The sequence below is a fragment of the Pinus tabuliformis genome, chromosome 9, assembly GCF_031772625.1.
Source record: "Pinus tabuliformis cultivar Carrire ecotype Pingquan chromosome 9, CPIR1, whole genome shotgun sequence".
Lineage (NCBI taxonomy): Eukaryota > Viridiplantae > Streptophyta > Pinopsida > Pinales > Pinaceae > Pinus > Pinus tabuliformis.
In genome coordinates, this window is record NC_142307.1 from 113,558,252 (window position 1) to 113,580,959 (window position 22,708).

At 39.0% G+C, this 22,708-nt stretch overlaps 1 protein-coding gene across 1 annotated transcript; it reads right to left on the minus strand.

The window, feature by feature from the left end:
* Window positions 1-1,455: 1,455 nt before the first annotated feature.
* On the minus strand, window positions 1,456-4,747 carry LOC149147340 (leucine-rich repeat receptor-like protein kinase TDR). The gene is made up of 2 exons (XM_089438335.1): window positions 3,719-4,747; window positions 1,456-2,847 (listed from the first exon to the last, which is right to left on the minus strand). The coding sequence occupies exons 1-2, from the start codon at window positions 4,296-4,298 to the stop codon at window positions 2,420-2,422; spliced, it is 1,008 nt and encodes a 335-aa protein (XP_089294461.1). The 5' UTR covers window positions 4,299-4,747; the 3' UTR covers window positions 1,456-2,419.
* Window positions 4,748-22,708: the final 17,961 nt, after the last annotated feature.

Genomic DNA, 22,708 nt, shown 5'->3' on the forward strand with positions numbered 1-22,708 from the left:
TTAGATCATTAATATTGTCTTGTGCTAGAGATTACTGTTCTTGGATTGGCTCCTCTATGCCCAGATCTATTTGCAGGGAACAGGCCAGTCATTCACAGTGAAGAAGATAATGACAAGATTAGTGTATAATGATGGACAGGATGGTGCCATGGTGCCAACCTAAATCTCAAGTAAGGAGACATCTGTTCATCAATTTGTCAAGAAGCATGGCCTACAATTCAATTGCTCTAAGCCTATCACTTCTTCCACCTGTCAAATAAATTGTTTCCTGTTTGTTTAGTTGACTATGGTTCTAATAAATATACTATTGTTTGACGTAAAAAGACAAAACAAAACAAAAAATATGGAAAGTTGTGACCCCATTTTCTAACTACAAATTGAAATCGGATTACCATAGTGACCACCTCTGCTTATTGGAATCAAAAAGGGGTGGGTTATGCACAATCCTCCGTATCATTTGCTATTACCAGAGATAATTAAAGCCACCCTAAACTCAAGTCTTAAATATGCTGATAGGGTGTTTGGGGAGGGGGATCCCTTACCAACCCACTATAATCTGCACAAAAGCATCCTAAGAACATATGCAAAATCAACCCTTCAATGAAATGATCCAAGAATATAGGTACTCAAACATTGATTTTATCAAAGAAAAATACAAGACAGAAAGAAAAGATCATAACAAGGATTAGAAGAGTCTAAGAACAGTGCTCACTGTCTACAGAGCCAAGACGAATGCAGAAGAGTTCTTCCTTCAGTTCCCCATCTGAGAAATCAGTTGCATGCCAGACCCAAGTTTTATCACTACCTGCGTGCTCCTGAAGTGACATTGGGGAATGAACTGCAAGGCAAAAAAAAAAAAAACAATATAATCCAGATAATAAGGATCAACACAAATTCTCGGCACAGAAAGCCTCTTAAAACTTGGACGTAAGATAAGCTATTACAATCTCAGGGGGGAAATTACAAAAAAAAAAACAAACAAACAAAATTTACATACTTAAATGGTTTGCACATATTTTCAATGTCTTGGATTGCCTCATGACCAGCCGAACCTTTGTAGTATCCTTGTGCTTAAGAAACTTTACTGTTCCTACACCACGCTCCTTCCATTGATTCCCATCCTTGTCAAACCTGTACAGCTTCGCCTTCCTGCAGGGTCAAGCATATAAAAAAGAATGGGAATATTAATAAACAATGAAACTGCATTAGGATCATTTTAAGAGCCCATGGCATCTAAGAACAGGATCCTCTACTGCCTGTGTAAGAACAGGATCCTCCTGAGTTCCAGCCATCCCAATACCAGATAGTGCACATATAATATCTTTTTTGTAAAGACCCACTTTATTTTTAATTAATGTGTAAAGATGGCTATTGTCCTTGGGCTACCTTAGCTGTTCGTGTTTAGTGATCTGTGGTATTATGACTCCTCAAGTCACTATTAAACCATGAGAACCATGCCCAGGCAGACTAGTGTGACATTGTGGATGAGAACCAAAACTAGACTCCTATAACCTCCTTTTTCATCCTTTAAATTGCAGAATTAACTGACTGTTCTAGTAATCGTTCTTGAACACCTGAAGATGTGCACCCTAAATAATAAGAATAATACCCTGTAACATATGAATAGTCCATCCTGTGCATGTAGGATATGCACATGAGGTCCAATAAAATCACTAACCAGAATACCAGGTGTTATTAAAGCCTCTACAGGTTGATATATATGAATGTTACAGTGTGCAGGAGTATGATTCAATTCCATACGAAAATACAAAACATCTGATAGGATTTCCTTATACCTCATAGGCAAACAACCATTGTCCCTTCTATAGATGAGTAGAATAAGTGCTTGGTTCTCTACACTAAATAAAGACAAAGTATAGTACTTATTGCTGAAAAAATAGGATTTAAATCGCGGTTCAATTGCTTGACATTCAGCTGGTCACAGAATTGTAGAGTGCATAATCATAAGTAATAAGAAATAAAAAATTACAAGTTTCCATATATGCAAATTGCAAATAGGTTTTATAAAATAAGAAATAAAAAATTACTGATGGTTTCAATATATGCAAATTGCAAATAAGTTTTGTAAAATAAGAAATTAAGTAGGAATACTGTTCTTTGCATAGCATAGTCTTATAAAATAAATAGGAAATATAATCAATAACAAAAATTATTGATGTCTCAAGATCTGCAAATGGCAAATAACAAATTGCAGGTACTGCAAAATGTTTCAAGATCTCCAAATTGGAAATAGCAAATTACTGATACTGCAAAAGGTCTTGTAAAATAAGCAGGAATACTGCTAATTGCATGGTAGCTGGTATTGCAAAAAGTCTGATAAAATAAACATATGTCGATCATCACCAAAAAGCTCATAACACGAACATACCCAACAACGATTACTTCAATGGAAACATATTTAATGTTGGCTTCCTTCCTTAGAACAGCGTGGTGGACTGTCTGGCTGAGATGAAGAATGGGACCTGTGTTGTTGCAAGGATTGGGAGTCAAGGGCTGCTTTGCTTTTGGGGTGGGCTTCTGATAACATTGAAACAACATCTCTCATCGATGGTCGGTTGATTGGAGACCTACTAGTGCAGAGGAGAGCCACTCTGAGGACCAGCATCATCTCTTCCTTGACTGAGAAACTTGGAACTCTAACACTTTGATCTAAGATCTTTTCCATCCCTTCCTTGGTCTGAACTCTTTCCTTGACCCAGTCCACAATGTTGACACCTTCTCCAAATTCTGGATCCATTGGCTGTCTTCCAGTCAAGAGCTCTAAGAGGACCACCCCAAAGCTGTATATGTCACTTTTCTCAAAGACTTGAAGTGTGTAGGCATATTCTGCACAAATCCAAAAGATGCATAGACTCATGGACTTAATAGATTGCTACCATCCTCAATTAATGAAACAGTACAAGTCTGTGCTAGGTTTAACATATAACTTTCAGATATATATTACAAGAGAAAATCTGTGTAAGAATTTGATTGGCTATGTAGAAAACAATGAATGCTACCTTATAGCAAATTTAGGATTTTGAACTAAGCTGGGCTAAAACATAACTCCATACCCATCAATCACTGAGAATCTGATACACAAACTAACTTACAAATACATAAAAATAATAAGACCTTTTCCATAAGGTTGTCTGATCTGAGAATACTCATATTTCTGAATTCCTTCTTCAAATCCAAACAGTAGCTAAAATCGATTCCCTTTTACTTTTGTGTTCAGCTAATCTTAATGCTTTAGGGATGTAAAACCAATACAAGATTCTCCTTTTGTATTCTTAGATTTTCCAGGGTAAACAATCATGAAACTGAAAGAAAAATGCACTTAGACCATCCTAACTCACTTTGTAAGTAAATTATTCACATCAGAGACAATCATGTTAACATAAAATGGATTGATGGAGTATCATTCAAGAACAAAGTATAACCTACGATGTTAGACACTTTGCAAGTATATTGTTCACACCAGAGACAACCATGTTGACATAGAATGGATTGATGGAGTAACCTAAGATGTTAGACACTTTGTAAGTAAATTGCTCACATCAGAGACAATCATGTAACATAAAATGGATGGACAGAGTATCATTCAAGAACAAGCTATATCCTAAGATGTTAGAATGTATATGGTTTCTGAAAAGAAAATTAATGTTACCATAAAAAGAATGACCACTTATAGTTCTGAAGTTTGAAACTACTTTACCTGGAGCAATGTAGCCATAGGAGCCAATAACAGAAGACATGGCCTCCGAACCAGTTCGAATCAGCTTTGCAACTCCAAAATCTGCAACCCTTGCAGTCATGTCAGAATCAAGCAATATATTGCTAGGCTTAACATCTCTGTGTACAATGGCAGGACGGCAATCTTGATGAAGATAGCATAAGCCCAGAGCCACTCCAACTGCAATATTGTATCTTGTCATCCACTCAGTGAGCATGTTCTCTTCCTTTCTCCCGTGCAAGAGGTCAGCCAAACTTCCATTAGGCATGTATTCATAAAGAAGAAGAGTCTCCTCATTGCCGGAGCAACAACCCAACAATTTAGCTATGTTTCTGTGCCTAACATTTCCCAGGACTTCTACCTCTGCTAATACCCCTTTCTTTCGTTTCCCTCCCTCTTTCTCTTTCTCCACCCACCGTAGCTTCTTCACAGCTATGACATGACCCCCCGGCCTTTCAACCCTGTAAACTGTACCGGCTGCTCCAATGCCAATCATGTTATCAGGCTTCAAGCTCTCCAAAATATCTTCTGTTGTGAAGCTGAGACGCTGGAATGAGGTCATCTTCCAAGGGTTTTCAGGATGTTCTTCTGTGATATTTAGTCATAAGATCGCTAGCCATGATTGCTAAAAACTCTCTCCTAAAACCCGGCTCCATTTCCACCACGGTTAAATCCAGGCCCAAAAACAAGGTTCAGTTCTTATTATTGTTATCATAAAAGCTGCCCTAAATTGCTCCCTGCACCATGATGCCGCTTCACCCGAACTAAAATATATATATAATCAAGCTGAATATAAATAAAAGACAAGCTCCCAAGCTCGATTTTCCCTATTCTGCCATTATGTTAATTAGCACATTCAATCAAAATCATCAAATTGGCAGCAACCTGCAAATCCACTTATTCTTCTCTCAATAACCTCCTTTCTGCAGATTTCAAAGCTCGATTATAACTGAAACCCAAAGCTCGATTATGGCTGAGACCCAATTCACCTAGTACAGAGCAGATAAGAGAAATTTGATCGAAGCCTCGAAAAAAAGGAGGGAATGCCAATGGCTGAGTGGGTTTCGAATCAATTTGTCTGCGTTCGAATCGGAGGTAATTTTTTTGACAACAAAATGGAAAGGCCCACCGATAGTCGCTGAATGGGTGATCGAAACATGCAATCTCGATGATGCCCAGTGGCAATCTCGATGATACCCAGTGGCAAATCTGCTCAACCCCCTGTACATACTTTCGATTTTTCCCTTCTTCGCCCCCTTATATTTTCTTTTCTACGGTTTTCTTGTTGCTATTACAGGGATATACGTTCATGTTTCCCATGCTCGGCGCACAGATGTCAAGTGGAAAGTGGAACGTTTTTAAATATTTTTAATGTTTTAAAACATTTTTTATTAAATCAGACGGTTGTTTTTTGTTCAATCGTCTAACAAAAGATCTAACGGTTAAGATTATGACAGAAAGGCATTTGGGGGAGTTCATTTCAGAGGGAAACGCCTTACGGCGTAATTAGAAATATTGGTTTTAAATTATTATAATAAGTATTGTTGTGGTTGATCCATGATAAGTTGTAGGGTAGTTGGTTTGTATGGGGTTTAGTTGTTACGAGGTCTTAAGTTCAAATGTCATGGGGAGGGGTTGAGAATGGAAGTCATTTTGGGGGCATCAAAACTATTCTAAGGGGCATCTTCCACTGAGCTTTACACAATCCTCGATGTTGAGGATGAAAATAATATGAATATGCCAAGCTCACTCTACAGCCTAGTATGGTTACAGCCATGTTTGTCCATCATTCCAAGGGGCATCTTCCACTGAGCTTTACACAATCCTCAATGTTGAGGATGAAAATAATATGAATATGCCAAGCTCACTCTACAGCCTAGTATGGTTACAGCGATGTTTGTCCATCATCAAAGTTGAAATTTTGCTGGTGTCGGCCAAAATAAATTTAAAAAAAAAAAAATACAAAACATTTAAATAATGTTTGCTCATAAAAAATAATTGCCAATGAAGAAATTGGATCCCTCTCCGCTCATATTATATCTATATTTAAGATGGGTCTATGCTAGTGGATAACACAAAAATCACAAAGTGAAGAAGAGTTTAATTTCAAGTCAAAGCAAAACTTTGGGACTAGCGCAATTCATCTAACTTCTATTGAAATGCGGTATTTATACGTGTAATGTGATCTATATATATATATATATATATATATAGTGTAATTGCTATTATGTTGTTAAATGGTTGTTTAATTAATGTTGGTTATTCGATGGCAAGATGGTTTTGTAACTCTTAATGATGTAATTGTTCATCTTCTTGGTTGTAGTGTGCCATGTTGTTGACATACAAATATTGTAATGGAGCCAAAAAAAATGACAGTAAAGCATAGTTGGAAGTTATAAGTTTATCCTCCTGGAAAAGCAAAATTGTGGAGTTAAAGAACCACTTCTAGGAAATCAATTTCCATCACATCCATAGGGAGCTAAATACAACTGTAGATTCTCTCTAAAAAAGAATTATTTGTCTGGAGACAGGTTACATATATTATGATGAATTAGTTGGCAACCCAGTTCAAAGTTCTCATTCGATGCCCATATACTAATATGGATTAGCTTTAAGTCAAATTTTCAATTAGTTATCAACTAGCTTACTATAAATTTCAAGTGAGTCTACATTCAGCTTTCAATTAGCCTCAAATACAATGTCTTTCTTTTTCTCTTGACAGGGGCCTCTTCATGGTTGTATAATACACTTTCGGGAATTTTTGGTTACAGGCTAATGTCGTTTCTAGTCACTGTCTTCGTTTTTCTCATAGTACGGCCCTCTTCGTGGTTGTATAATACACTTTCTACAATTTTTGGTTGCATGCTATTGTCATTTCTAGTCAGTCTTATAATTTGCAGAAGAAAAAAAATTGTAAAACCCTGGTTTTACAACAACTTATTTTTCTCTTCTTCTGGGTCGTGATGCCTTGTCTTCTGGCAACCCATTGTAATGACAGAAGTTACAATCTTTTTGTCAATGTTTGTGCTTTTTTTCTTCCTCGTGAATAAAAAAAGGGTCCTTTTTTTCTATAGTAATAAGAAGAAGAAGAATAAGAAGAAAGATATTGTAATGGTTATGTCATGGTTGGCATTCCTAAATATAAGCAGATATAGGATAAGCATGCATGCATATTAGAACTTGGTGCGCATGGATGGAATTCAATGTGCCAAATGATGTAGATGTTTCACAAGCATGGGGTGTGACATTTCAACCCTAGTTATCAATAGTGATGAGAGGCCACCAAGGACAATACCCCTTGGACCCTATGATAAGTGTTGCACATTTTGGTGTTAGGAGTGGAAGGGTAAGCTTGGTTCGAGGAGGTTGGTTATGGGATGTTTTTTGGTGCACATGAGGTTGTGCATCAACTACCATGGCTACACTTGAATTAGTGGGTCTTTACAAAAATAAAGTGGGAGAGTTAAGTTTTGTGAACAAAAGTAGCCTATGGGTGATATTTGCATTGATCACTTGTGTTAGGAACCTTTTTAGGCAAGTTAACTAATACTTGGAAGGTGTGAACCATGTAATTGAAATAATTCAATAGTGTCCTCCTTCCTTCAAATGAAGCAACAAAGCCAAGAACGTGAGTATCAAATAAATATTAGCCCCCTATTGAGCCCTTGTTGCACATTTACAAATTGCTCAGACATTGATGTCATGGTGTTTCACACTAAGTATATCTAAGATTACATGTGATAGTATATGCCTCATTTTAGTACTAACAACTTCATTAGTTTTGTTCTTATATATTACATACTTTTTTTATTTGTGGTTGTTGTGTATGTGATGTTTATAATAATTACAAAACTAACTATGTGAAAGCATCCCTAACATAAATTTTCATTTGGCACTAATAATATTTTCCTTACAACCCCCTTCCTTCATTGGCGGTGGGAAGGAAGCTGATCCTTCCTTCCCCCCACACCCCCCTTCCTTCCTTTGGAAAGAGCGGTAAGAGCAAGAGTTGGAAAGATGCCGGAAAGAATGCCTACCTTTGGTAGTTGTGTTGTCGTATCGAGAGAAAGAAAGTCAGTTACCTGTCGTCCTCCCTTCGGTAGATGAATGCCTACCTTTGGTAGTTACCTTCGGTAGGAGAGAAAGAAAGTCGGTTACCTACGCTTCGCTTCGGTTGCCGTATCGAGAGAAAGAAAGTCGGTTACCTACGCTTTGCTTCGGTTCGGTAGGAGAGAAAGTCGGTATGAGTACTTTGGGTGTTGTTGGTTGTTCTTTTTTTTTGAACAACTGTTACTTGTTTGAAGAAAGAAGTCTATCTTACTCTGAAAGAGGTAAGGGGCGGCACCGCAGGAGAACGGAACGCTCTCCGGAGGAGCCATCAAAGGTACGAGTTCAAGAAAAAAGATAAGCGGTAAGCGATCATAGGGCGAGGATAGGGGAAGGCACGCTTGAGGGCCGTCCGGGCGAGGGTGGGGTACGGGTAGGGAGAGGGGGGAAAGGACAGGGGAATAAGAGAAAGGAGAAAAGAAAAAAGAATAAGAGAGAGGAAATAAGGGAAAGGAGAAAGAAGTCGACATTAAATTCAACAACTAAAAAGAGGCTCTTTGAGCCATGGCTAGCTCTCAGAGAATTTCATTCTCTTCGAGCTCTATACATATTATACTCGTCTAGACATATGATACTCGCATCTCTACGTTTCACTTCTTTACTCTCTTCTCTACCGAGATAAAGATCTAGATCTAGTATAACTTAGCCATTCCAATAGCCAATAGTCTTTAGTCCTATTTAGTACCCTTCTAATAGTCCCCTTGGCATAGTAGGTAGATATTGATTCCTTGTCCATGCATGACGTTCCATAGCAAGAGATTAGACCCACTTCACCATTGACCTTAGCATATGGAAGGAAGGAGGTGTAGATGCCAGTCATAAGGCTAGGAGGTGCCCTTCTAGATAAGCCCATAGCCGATTATAGAGGAATCCCCTGTTTCATCGCAAATTGATGCTTAATATTGAATTTGCTAGAATGTTCCTTGCTCTCGACACGACACTGGTGAATAAGAAGCGGGGGGGGCTTGACAAAGCACCCAACCCCTACTTTAGCCCTTTGATCGGTGAGGCATCCAACCCTTCACCTTCTCTCTTTGACCCTGCAGCGCTTAACTACGGTACTCTCTCACTTCGCCTAGCTAGGTTGTTCCTAAACTTGACCTTGCCTAGCCGGGTTGTGAGCCTAACAATTGGTTGGTCGGGGGAATGGTTCAGTGGATAGCTAGTTCGCCCTTACCTCGTTCTACTCTTTATTGGCGAATACAAACCCTGCCGACGAGCTGGGACAAGAGCTCCTAAACATGCATATATAAGGACAGGTTGAGACTAGGGAATGTTTGGGCATAAGACTCCATGTGATAGTACTCCTATGGTAGTATATCCATGATAAATATTTCCAACATCTCATGATTGTTTTATTTGGTACTTCGAGGTAGTCGTACAACATTTGGAGGCAGTTGTTGAACATGTAAGGCAATTGAAATACTATTTATGACCACACATAAGTGGATTGAATCCACCTCATTTCTATAACACTTGCTAGATGATATATTTACTTGATAATTAAGGTGGCTTAGAGACACTTAAGTGGAGAAAAGTTGATTTCAAGTCAAAGCAAAGTTTGGGACTAACAAAGTTCATCTAGCTTCTATTAAATGCAATATTTATACAGTAATATGATAAGAATTTTTTATTGATATTTTCGATAAAGTGTAATTACAAATGTAATCACTATAGTGTTGTCAAATGTTGTTTGATTAAATGTTGGTTTCAGATGGCAATATGGTTTTGTAACTCTTAATAATGTAATTGTCCATCTTATTGGTTGGAGTGTGTCATGTTGTTGGCATATAGATATGGTAATGTCATGTTATGGTTGTCATTCTTAAATGCAAGTGCATAGAGGATAAGTATGCATGTAGATTGGAACTTGCCACACATGGATGGAATTCGGTGTGCTAAATTATGTAGATGCTTCATAAGCATAGCGTGTGACACCTCAACTCCAATTATCAATGGTGATGGGAGGCCACTGAGGGCACGACACCTTGGACACTATGACAAGTGTTTTACATTATGGTGTTAAGAGTGCAAGGGTAAGCATGCTTGGAGGAAGTTAGTGATTGAACATTTTTTTGTGCATATGAGGTTGCACATCGACTACTATGGCTACACTTGAATTAGCAGACATTTACAAAAAATAAAGTGAGTTTTTATCAATAAAAGTAGTCCATGGGCGATATTTGCATTGATTACTTGTGTTAGGAACATCTTTAGGCAAGTTAACCAATACTTGGAGGGCATGAACCATGTGATTGAAACAATTCACTAGTTCCCCCCTTCCTTCAAATGAAGCAACAAAGCTAAGAAGGAGGGACTTTCTTTTTGGGGCAAAACTAAACTTTTTTCAAAAGATAGTTTCTATAATTGAATCCATCTTCAATATCCATTTCTTCAACCCCACTCTGCCGGATTTGAATATTGAATCCCCCCTACTTATTTTGGGATGAGATGATCTTTCAAAAGCCAACATAAATATATTGGGGACTTACAACAATATACAAACTAAGCAAGGAAGGGTATACACACATGTGTTAGAATTTGAATTGAAGTTGACTTGAGCAAAGGTATAACAATGCATATTTAATTAAATATTGGTGATTTTAACAACCACGTCCATTAGATTAAAATAATGATACTTTATGTGTATCTATATGCAAAGACAAAATACTTGAAAGGCACCTTCCCAACAACAAAGGTCATTATAAGAAAAATGGAAAAATAACAAGTTGATGGGTGGTATGATTGAATGAAGAATCAAAGGGCAAGAAAGAAGAGACATCCAAGTTTAGTCCTAATAAAAGATTTTATGGCCCCTTCCAAGGAGTGCGTTATTAAGAGGGACACAAACATGATCATGGAGTCTGTGCTAAAGTCTTATGGGAGAAATAGGAAGCATGTGAATGAGATATTATGGATTTCAAAAGAGAAATCATGTTATTCAATCCAATAGAAGCAAGGGGATTGGTGCTACTTGAGACTCCATAAGCTCTAAATCAATTGGTGAAAGCAAGAAGTCTAAAAGATAAATGCAAAGAAAGGAATATCCATCTATGTACAAATCTACAATAAATAAATTCAAAATTATACAGTGTTTCCATATAGACAATGTTAGGTCCCTATAACACTAGTGATTCCCCCATTACTAGTGTCATTGTGGCCCTTACTGTTATTGTTGTGCCCTTATTGTCCCCATATTGTTATTATTGTGCCCCATAGAAGCCCACTATTGTTATTTTTGTGCCCTTATATTATTATTGTTATGTTGACTTTGATTATATTGTGACCCCTTAGACTCCTATATATAGAAATGAGGCTTTGTCATTTGTATCATCCAATAATTGTTCTTTTGTGTAATGTAAAGGAGGTTGCCCCCTCGAAGAGGCTGATTTCTAAGTTGTTGATCTATCTTTTCTATCTTTTTGTGAGTTGGTTTCATAACAGACAACCTAGGTTCGAACCCTAAAAAGTGTAGGGTCTTTGTGAGTGTTTGTGAGGGAATGTGTTTGACATCACATAATTGGATTCCCTTCATCATCAAAGAGACATGTGTCCCAAAAGTCAATTTGGTTTAAGTGGATGTTAATATGATACATTGTATATTTTCTGAGGGTAGTAGCACAATTGGAAAAAAGCATGTTGGCAAGCCCTTGTGTATCCAAGTGATCGAAAGTTCAATCCCCCAGACATATCTCACCAATTGAACTTAAAAAAAATATGATACATTGTATATTGCAAAGCCATTAAGTTAAGTAATGACCTTGGCTAACCCAAATATTTAATTAGAATTTAAGCTCAAACACAACATTAGAAATGAAACCTTCACTCTAGATCTAAGGATATAGGGGTCAACATTGGATATTGGATACAAGACAAGGTGATCAAATGTATCTCTTGGACTAGCATTTTTTACAAAGGAATACAAATTTTAATGCTTATATTAACATGTATGTATAATATAATAATGAAATAGTCACTCTTTAGTTCATGGATAAAAGTGTTGGTGTGGAAGGAAATCTCGAGGGATGTGTCACTATAGTCATAAAAATTGCATTTATTGTGGCACATGGAGAACTTATTAATTGGGTGTAGCTTTAAAAATGGATACGAGTGTTATCCTCCCCACCTAACTGCAATTCCTACAAATGACATATTTAGTGATTAATGAGTATATTGTTGTAATAATTTTGAACCCTGTGTTAAGAAATCCCTATGCAATCCAATTTAACTTAGGTACCATCCTCAAAATGAGGAGAAGTCCTTTGTGGGTTTCCTTAGAATGTGTATTTCAAGGAAGAATGTGTACTTTGTCGATATGTTGAAAGGTTTTACAGTCTTTGTGTTTTAGTGTACCATGTCATGTTTGGCATTGAGCATTAGGTGTGTTGGAAGCCAACTCTTGGTAAACTCAAATACACTTGTCCTAAGGAGGGAGTTGGGGTTTTAAGGTTCTCTGGTTGTAAAAGCTTTCAAAGTCAATGTTTTTCATCCTCTTCTTGCATATTGCAGCCTCAAGGCCATTCGATGAGTTGGTGGTCATGCTTAAGGTTTTCATCCTATTCTTGCATTGTGCTTAAGGTTGATTGGTACCTTGTTCCATGAATTATGATCAACTTTGGGTCCTCTTTCAGTAGACACCTCCTAGCCACAGTATTAAAGGCAACATATTGGTTTCCTTTACTAATTTTAGCTTGTAATAAATTTAGATGTAATGGTTGTCACACGCGTTCATATACAACTACCTCATAACAAAGCTAACACAAGCACTTCTACCCATGCCTACATCACATCACAGAGGAGGAATCAATCAATATTATTCAATATCCCGCATTCGAGTATCCCTCCTTTGAGGATTCAATCCAACATTTATGGAGATCAGGTCATCCATTTACAATAACTAGCTTTGCCATATAGCATGTTCATATTCCTATTGTCATGGCCGAAAGTACCACCGACATATATCTTATGCAATACGAATAAATAATTAGAACGCCTCAATGGATGCAATTCATCCTATAATGCATAATGCATATATTAGATAACCCGAACCATAGGCTCTACCGTTTCAAAACAAAATCATTTATCATACATAATCAATAATCCGTCTGCCACAGTTGCATGACACGTTAACATGTGTATCTTAGGGATTATGCACAATTAATCAGAAGCGCAGCATTGGATGCATAGCACAAATAACTTGTACCATAGTTTATAGAGTCGAGCCTTAACCACAGTTAACAAATTTGCATAGCAGCTCAAGCACGACTATTCACTATCTTAACAAAAGACAGGTTAACACCAATTCTACATAAGATCCACATACTGTGACTATAATTAGAATTTCATTTATGTGCATCCATAAAATCATCTCATTAACGCCACATGCAGTGCATTTAAAACTCAAGCAAATTCTCTCATATGCTAAGGAATTTATAACATAGAGGGTAAGAAACCAACATACAGAACAATCCACGTAAGTCAGTCAAACTAGATCAAAAGAGAGAACGACACTTGGAAAACAGAGCACCGCTACCCAACCTAGAAATGACTCTTCAGTTCACCACCGAGTCGAGGTTCTTGCCATGGATCAACCGCCTCCAATTGATCTATGCAATGGGTATTTAATACCTTCTTTCATGATATGGTTTCCATTAGCGGTGTCTCGCTTTTATGGATCTTTTTATCCATTTGCGTAGGCTTATCTCATAAAAGCTCACTTTTCTCTCCCATGAGGATTTTCCTCATAGAAGATTGCCTTTCTCTCCCGCACAACTTTTATGTTTTTCTCAATGGATATTTATCTCCAATCCATCCAACTTATCTAGAATTAAATCGAGAAGCTTTACCATGAAAGAATTATCCTTTCCCATTCACCAATGTGATTTGGCAAGAATCTCATCTCTTGGTGTCTCGCTTTTCCAAGTGATTAATTTATTAATAATGTATTTACTTTTTATATTACACATCATACCTAGCTTTTCTCAGCTTAGGTTTGCAAAGTTTGACACACAAGGGAGGGGTGTTACATTTTGGATCCCTCTCTTTCCTTAAGATCCCTCCAACTGCAGCTAGAGTTCTTAGATGACTGTAAGGAGGAAGCCCCTATTGGAAAGGGACAGACAGTTTGAAGATGTCTATCTTGTTGGTAATTCCTATATCGAAAAGTTGTATTTTCATAGTCCAGGGGTTGGGAATACACAATTCCCATCCACTTGAGCTCAATTTTATCTCGAAAAACTTCATTGGGATCTACCTAAACACATATTCAAACATAGGTGAAAATGCCTTTCAAAAGTCTTTCCCTGTCTACTTTGACGAATCTTCCAATAAAATTGCCCACTTTTTCTAAGAGATCTAGATGGGTAAAGTGAATGGGAAAACTGGGAATCTTACCCATACTAGAGTAGTCATCGGCAACATAGTGAGAGGATTGAAGTTGGGAAACCATGTCTTCACTAGAAGACCAACTCATCCCCAAAACCATGGACCTTGGTCAAGGATTTTTTTCTTATCCTCAAGACATTTGAAGATCACCACAGAAAAACATGGGTCTACATCCACCCAAACCGGCGTTCATCCAATCCTATCATAATCGAATAGAAAAACACTACTTTTTCAATAGAAAATGGGGAATAAAAGTATCACCCAAGGACAATGACCATCGCATCAAGCGCTCAATCATAAGGGAGGAGCAATAATTTGACAATCACACGTCCTTGATTTCTGTTGATTTAACTCTGAACACTCACGTAATATTCTCTTGCTTGGCGAATTAAACACCACTGCATGGAATGGACGAGGATTGAGCCGAACCCTGGATGAAGCCCACTTCATTCTCATCTAAACACAAAACTATATATACGTCAAAGCTATTACAATAGATTCCGACTGTCAACACCTCGAGGTTCTGTTTATATGTGGCTACCTTTTATGGTTACTATTGAATGTGTGATTGGCAATAGTAATGGCAACTTAGGGCTGCCAAATTTCCTTCGATTCCCTCACTACATCCTAACGCAAATAGTTGTTCAATGCCTTGGTTGTCTTTCAAAACTGGTAGGCAACGTCTTCTTTGATATTTCTCGATGGTTTTAATTCCACTACAATCACAACTTTCATTTACATAAACTTCGTGTTTTCGCACGAGCGACGATTGTTCCAAGGTGAAATGTCACTTGGATGGTTTCAATGTTGTTGACCCATCATAACTAACTAACGGATATGCCATTACAATTTTATACCACCCCATTATCAATATCAATTATGCATGGGAACCAATTAAAGCAACTTTTCACATTAATTTTATATGAGCATGAGAACATGTGTTAACAAGCAGCCCATAAAGCCTCATTTTGAATGCCATAGTCACTTAGAAGGAATTCCTCTTGTAGTAGCATCCTCCCTACTAAACTTTGCTAGTGCTAACATTAGAACCACCATTACAACAAGATATCTTTCTAGTGTTGACAACACCATTATAGTAAGATACCTCAAGAGAGACAGAAAATTTAAAAAGTATGATAGTAATACGTATCCAGAAGATGGTATTGAAACTAGTAATTGTTCATGAATCCATAAGATTGTAAGGTCATTCTCATTATCATAATCATTGTCATCATCATCACTATCATCCTTGTCATTGTTATTGCCATCATTACATTATCATCATAATCACCATTCATGCCATCATCATCATCATTATGGACATTGTTTGCAATTGTTCATAATTGTAGATGTTGTAAGAAATATCATCAACCCAAAAAATGCGATGAGTGCTAGAAAAGGGTTGTTTAGGACACATTGATATACGTAAGAGAAATAACAACTCTATTTTTGACAGATGATCGATGATCATCATCATCACCACCATTATCATCGTCATTGTCATTTTTATCATCCCCATCATCATCATTAATGTAATTTCTATCGACATTGTTGTAATCATGCATCATCATCATTCATGCCATTATTGTTTTTGATGATGACCTAGATGAAAATGATGATCATGACACCAAAGATAATGCTTATGATTATGACAATGACAACATCTAAAATTGGGAAGATTCGCCAACGTCATTAGCATCGTCATCATCATAATCATTGCCATCATCATCATTGCCATTGTAACCACTATCGTCTTTATCATCATAATCACAATTCATGTCATCGCCATCATCTTCATTTTCATCATTGTCAATATTATTGACATTGTCATCAATTGTTCATAATTGTCAATGCCATAAGGAATATCATCAATGCAGAAAATATGATGAGTGTTGGAAAAGGGATGCAAAAGCGAACATAGAAATGGGGGCAACAATAGAAGTAAAATTGGATGAAAAGTGGATACAACATAAGTAGATGCGCAACAACATGAAAAACCTGACACAAAAGTGGATGCAAAAGTAGATGCAGTTGTCAATGCAAACTTGGATGCAAACATGAAGGCAAAAGTGGAAGCAAACATGGGTCCAATGGTAGGTGTAAAACTTGGCACAAATTGTGGTGAAATTGTAAAGTTTTGTAGATGTTCTATGCTAAGAGCAATTTCACTTTTCTCATAGCAATCATACAAGTAGATAAGCAAAATGCAGATAGAACATATAAGCAGATCTTACAGAAGACAAATCAGAAACAAGAAAAATGTATGTGTTCGTTTCGGCGGTCAACAGGATGCTTCAACCAACAAAGTCTCCTTTGGTCAGCCAGCCTAGCATGCATCACAACAACCCTCCAACCAGTAGATGAGTCAACCCAAGTCAGTTCTACAAAAGTCAACGCTGTCCTGAAAAGTCAATGCAGGGGCAGCAAGCTAAAAGTCAACGCAGCAGCAAAACGGTCAACCCTTTGACCTCGATTTTTGTGCCAGGTAGTACGGCCTTCAAAAATCGAACCTCCCACAAGTTTTCAGCTTGTTTGGACCAAGCGTTGACCAAAGTCAACGCTGGTCAAACTTCTGCGAAACCCTAGCAACAGAAACCCTAGCAGCAAAAAAATCCTCTTCGTCCTTCCCATGTGTGGCTGAAATTCGTCCTCCAGGTAGCTCGTACTTTTTAGGATGAGAGAGGAAGATGTGAGTTATGTTCAAATTCTCTCCAACTTTTCCTGTATATATATCCATCAATGAGGGTGTGTGACACATCTGTTGGGCATGTGAGCCTACATTACAAAACTAGCTGACCTTGCACATATAATTTATTAAGAATAATAAATTCAAAATATAAGTTCTGCTCATCGGATTAAGACTATTTTTATATGGATTTTACACCTCTCAGAAAGAGGAATCCAACAAAAATATTAGCCTCTTAATCTGAGCATCAAAACATGGAGTTTGGACCTAGTTGTCCAAATTTAACACTCCCTCTCAACTAGGGAGAACTCCATCTATTAGTGCAATTAACATCGTGAGTCATCCCGCCGAAACTTGCTTTGCTGGCTTCTTTATTTCAGAACATAAGTGGGTCAGTCACAAAGACATCATTCCCCGACTGACATAATCAGTCCAGAGGTCCCAGACCTCACAAATCTTGATCCCAGATCAAGTGGTTGGACCATGCCATCCTAGATAGAGAGTACGGCAATCTCTGATGCGTCCATCAGTCTTTGCTAATAGTCTCTAGCTTTTCCACACCTCATTGGCCAAATGAGAGGTACTTCCCATGAGCCCTGAACTCAATGGGTAGGATGCATACGGGGCACAGATTAAATGAGTGGCGAACCAGCTCAATAATCACAAGGGTGGGGTAGAAGCATTATGAGTGCTTATAGCTCCGAGAAGCTATCCCCAAAGCCCCCCAGAGCTCCCAGAGCTCATCGTCCAACAGGACCCACATCATAGGGTCTTTCCATGACACCAAGACTCTCACGGAAGGTTAGGAACTTGACCTTCCCCAGGGGCTTAGTGAGAATATCCGCGACCTGCTCATCAGTTCCTATATGATCGAGCCTTACGGCGCCTCGCTGTACCATATCCCGGATAAAGTGGTACCTGATATCAATATGCTTGGATCGGTCGTGGAACACAGGATTCTCAGTCATACGAATCCCACTCTGATTATCACAGAGTATTACAGTGGTATCTAGCACATGTTGGAACAGCTCACTAAAGAGCTTCCTCAACCAAACTGCTTCACAACAGGCCATACTAGCAGCAATGTATTCGGCCTCCGCGGTGCTCAAAGCCACCGACTTCTGCTTCCTGCTCATCCATGAGATCGAAGCAGAACCAAGATTGAAACAGCATCCAGATGTGCTCTTACGATCCACCACACTGCCAGCCCAATCGGCATTAGTATATCCCCGGAGTATCACACTCCCAGCAGTGTATCTCAGCCCATGGTTTATCGTGCCCCGAAGATATCTCAAAAGATTCTTGGCACCAATTCAGTGAAAATGATGAGGCTCAACCATCTGTTGACTCAAAGTATTCACTGCAAAACATATGTCCGGACGGGTGTTCACTAAGAACATCAAAGCTCCTATGAGTTGACGATACTCAGTAGGATTTGCCAAGATAGGCCCTGCAGCGCTGCCACTCAACTTCTTAAAGTTGAGTTCCATTGGTGTCGACACGGACTTACAGTCCACCATCCCAAATCTTTCCAGAAGCTTCACAATATACTTTCCTTGAGAAAGGAAAATCTCTCCAGGTCTCTGCCAGACCTCCAGGCCTAGGAAATAGTGCATCAGTCCTAGGTCTTTCATCTCAAACTCAGCAGCAAGCTCCCTCTTACATTGATGAATGAGAGGGTCATCACCTGTCAGGAAGAGGTCGTCCACATACAACACTAGAATGAGAGGCTTTCCTTCCACAACCTTAAAGTAAAGGTTTGGATCAGCATTGCTTCGAGTGAAGCCCAGCTTCATCAAGTAACTATCCATCCTCTCATACCAAGCTCTGGGTGCTTGCTTTAACTCATAGAGGGCTTTCTTCAACCTGCAGACATAAGTGTCTCGATCTTGAACTTCAAATCCCAGAGGTTGTTCTACATACACCTCTTCCTTTATTGCACCATGCAGAAAAGCGGTCTTGACATCCATCTGATGAAGACTCCATCCTTGCGTAGCAGCAAGGGCTATGATGGATCGGATGGTGGTATATCGAGCCACAGGTGCAAATATGTCGTCATAGTCAATTCCTTCCTTTTGAGAGAAGCCACGGGCAACAAATCTTGCCTTAAACTTTTCAGCACTCCCATCAGATCCATGTTTAATCTTGTAGAGCCATTTAGCGGTGACAACAGATTTGTCCTTCGGTCTCGGGACCACATCCCAGACATCATTCTTCATAATAGCCTCATATTCTTCATGCATAGCATCCTTCCAGACTTGATGCTTGATGGCTTCCTCAAAAGATCCAGGTTCAGATTGTATAATAGTACTCATGGCAGCTAGATACCCTTGGTATCTACACGGCTTCTTGCTTTCTCGGAATGTTCCCCTTGGGGCAGCATGACCCTCAGCATCTTCGAGGGTGTCCCTGAGCCATGATGACCTCTTTCCTAGAGAAGGGGAAGGATCAATAGGGTCCATTGGCCCTTCAACATCAGGCATAGTCTCATCCTGGGGTTCTTCCAGATTTCCAGGTCTTTCTTCATGGTTTTCTTTAGATCTAGGAAGATCTACTACTTTCTTCAGGGAAGCATCTTCGTCAAAAGTGACATCATGGCTTATCTCTACTTCCCTTTGACCAGGTACATAGACTCTATATGCCTTAGAAGTCTCACTGTAGCCCACAAACATTCCTTTCTTCCCAGTAGCATCCAGCTTACTTCTCTTTTCTTTCGGCACATGAAAATAGACACGACATCCAAAAATTCTAAAATGTGAGACATCAGGTTTCTTACCAGAGAAAACCTCTTCGGGAGTTTTGGAGTCCAAAGCAGAATGAGGGCATCGGTTTTGAATGTACACAGCAGTATTTGCAGCTTCTCCCCACAGAAACTTTGGAAGACCTTGGTCACATAGCATGGCACGGGCAGCTTCCACAATAGTCCTATTCTTGCGTTCAGCAACACCATTCTGCTCAGGAGTATATGCAGTGGTAGTCTCCCTCTTAATGCCAGCTTCTCTGCAAAAGTCTTTGAACTCATTTGACTCATATTCAGTGCCATTGTCAGTCCTCAAAATCTTGATCTTCTTTCCGGTCATATTTTCCACCAAGGCTTTGAAGGTATGGAACCACATGAAAGCCTCATCCTTCTTCTTCAAGAAGTATATCCAGGTTTTGCGAGAGAAGTCATCAGTAAATGTCATATAGTAAGAACATCCCCCCAGGGATGTTACAGGCAACATACCGGAAAGATCAGAATGGACCAGTTGCAATATCTCAGATGTCTTTGTGACACTTGAGGGGAAAGGTCCCCTTGTATGTTTTCCTTCAGCACAACCCTTACATACACCTTTATGATTATTTCCAAAATCAGGCATCCCTGTCACCACCTTCCTTGCTTCGGGAAGAGCCTTGTAATGAAGGTGTCCAAATCTTCGGTGCCATAGTTCGGTTTGACGGATAGTATCACAAGTCATAGCTCCCAACGGACTCCCTCCAACCTGGTAGAGTGTACCAACCCTAAAACCAATTGAGATAGCTTCCTTGAAGCTCTTCTTCCACATGAGTACCTTTCCATCAGAGAAAGTTACATTGAATCCTTTGTCTTCCATGGTAGATACAGACACAAGGTTCTTCTTCAATTTGGGTACATAGAGTACATCTTGTAGATGGAGGACTTGTCCTTGAGACAAGTGGAGGGTCACAGTCCCAGTCCCTTTTAACAGGATAAGTGGCATTATCCCCAAGGATAATTTCTAGATCAGTATCCCTTTCAACCATGTCAGAAAGTGCTTCCTTGAATCCGGTGATGTGTCTTGAGGCACCACTATCGATTAGCCAGACATCCACAGTGTCGGGCGGAGATGCAGCTGAGAGAGCAGATATTAGAATATACTCATTTCTTTTATCAACAACATTAGACTCCTCATACCTGGTATTTCTGGTCCTTTTAGAAGGTGGATTGTTTCCTTCAAAGTGAGCCTTCCTCTTTCCTTTGGATTTGTCATTTCTTCGATTCCCATTCCTTCGGTTGTTGTTGTTGTCGTCACTATCGGGAGAATTCTTCTGGAAGGGGCATTCTCTAGCATAGTGTCCAGTCCTATGGCAGGTGAAACATTTACCCTTCTTCTTTTGAGTCTTAGTCCTTCCTTTGTCCTTGGAACCACCAGAGTTCTTCTTTCGGGAATGAGCAACATAGGCAGCATTTCTTTCATTATCAAATTCCTTCATCCTTGTTTCTTCTTGCATACATCTAGACAGAAGCTCATCAAAGTTAGGGATGGTATTATTGTTGAGAATGGTAGTTGTGAATACTTGCCATTCATATGGAAGTCCACCAAGTGCGGTGAGAACCATCTCACGATCAGCTATTGTCTCTCCAATAGCTAGAAAATTGTTCCTGGTTTCGGTCAACTTCATAAAGAAAGTTTGAATAGACTCGTCTCGGCCCTTCTTCATATTCTTCAACTTGTTCTTGAGGAATAGCACTTGGTTCACATTGTTTACTCGGAACATAAGTATCAGTTTGTCATACATCTCCTTGGATGTGCCTAGTTCAGATATGTAGGCAACCAGACTCTTATTTATGGATTCCCTGATCAGCAGCTTTGCTCTGATTTCTCCCTTCTTATACTTGTGTTTAACAGCAGCAGAGGCATTTGATGGAGGTTCTTGAATCTTCCCTGTCACATGATCTAGGAGATCATGATCTTCTAATTTGAGATCTAATAACATCTTCCAGGCATGGAAGTCATCACTTCCAGTCAGCTTGTCATTCTCCCTGAATTCAAGCTTAGAGGAGTCCATTTCCTTCGATGATGATTGCTATAGATAGAGTTTGTCTTCACCTCACCTCTGATACCATGTAAAGTTTTGTAGATGTTCTATGCTAAGAGCAATTTCACTTTTCTCACAGCAATCATACAAGTAGATAAGCAAAATGCAGATAGAACATATAAGCAGATCTTACAGAAGACAAATCAGAAACAAGAAAAATGTATGTGTTCGTTTCGACGGTCAACAGGATGCTTCAACCAGCAAAGTCTCCTTTGGTCAGCCAGCCCAGCATGTGTCACAACAACCCTCCAACCAGTAGATGAGTCAACCCAAGTCAGTTCTACAAAAGTCAACGCTGTCCTGAAAAGTCAACGCAGGGGCAGCAAGCTAAAAGTCAACGCAGCAGCAAAACGGTCAACCCTTTGACCTCGATTTTTGTGCCAGGTAGTACGGCCTTCAAAAATCGAACCTCCCACAAGTTTTCAGCTTGTTTGGACCAAGGTTGACCAAAGTCAACGCTGGTCAAACTTCTGCGAAACCCTAGCAGCAGAAACCCTAGCAGCAAAAAAATCCTCTTCGTCCTTCCCACGTGTGGCTGAAATTCGTCCTCCAGGTAGCTCGTACTTTTTAGGATGAGAGAGGAAGATGTGAGTTATGTTCAAATTCTCTCCAACTTTTCCTGTATATATATCCATCAATGAGGGTGTGTGACACATCTGTTGGGCATGTGAGCCTACATTACAAAACTGGCTGACCTTGCACATATAATTTATTAAGAATAATAAATTCAAAATATAAGTTCTGCTCATCGGATTAAGACTATTTTTATATGGATTTTACACCTCTCAGAAAGAGGAATCCAACAAAAATATTAGCCTCTTAATCTGAGCATCAGAACATGGAGTTTGGACCTAGTTGTCCAAATTTAACAGAAACAAATGTGGATGCAACAACAGAAACAAAAGTATATGCAAAAATGGATGAAACAAAAGTGGATGCAATAGGGGATGCAAACGTGGAAGAAAATGTGGTTGCAA

Excerpts from the sequence above, each read along its gene's own strand:
- LOC149147340 (XM_089438335.1), bottom strand. The coding sequence starts at position 4,298 with ATGACCTCATTCCAGCGTCTCAGCTTCACAACAGAAGATATTTTGGAG. Across the intron at positions 2,848-3,718 it reads CTATGGCTACATTGCTCCAG|AATATGCCTACACACTTCAA; the intron begins GTAAAGTAGTTT and ends GGATTTGTGCAG.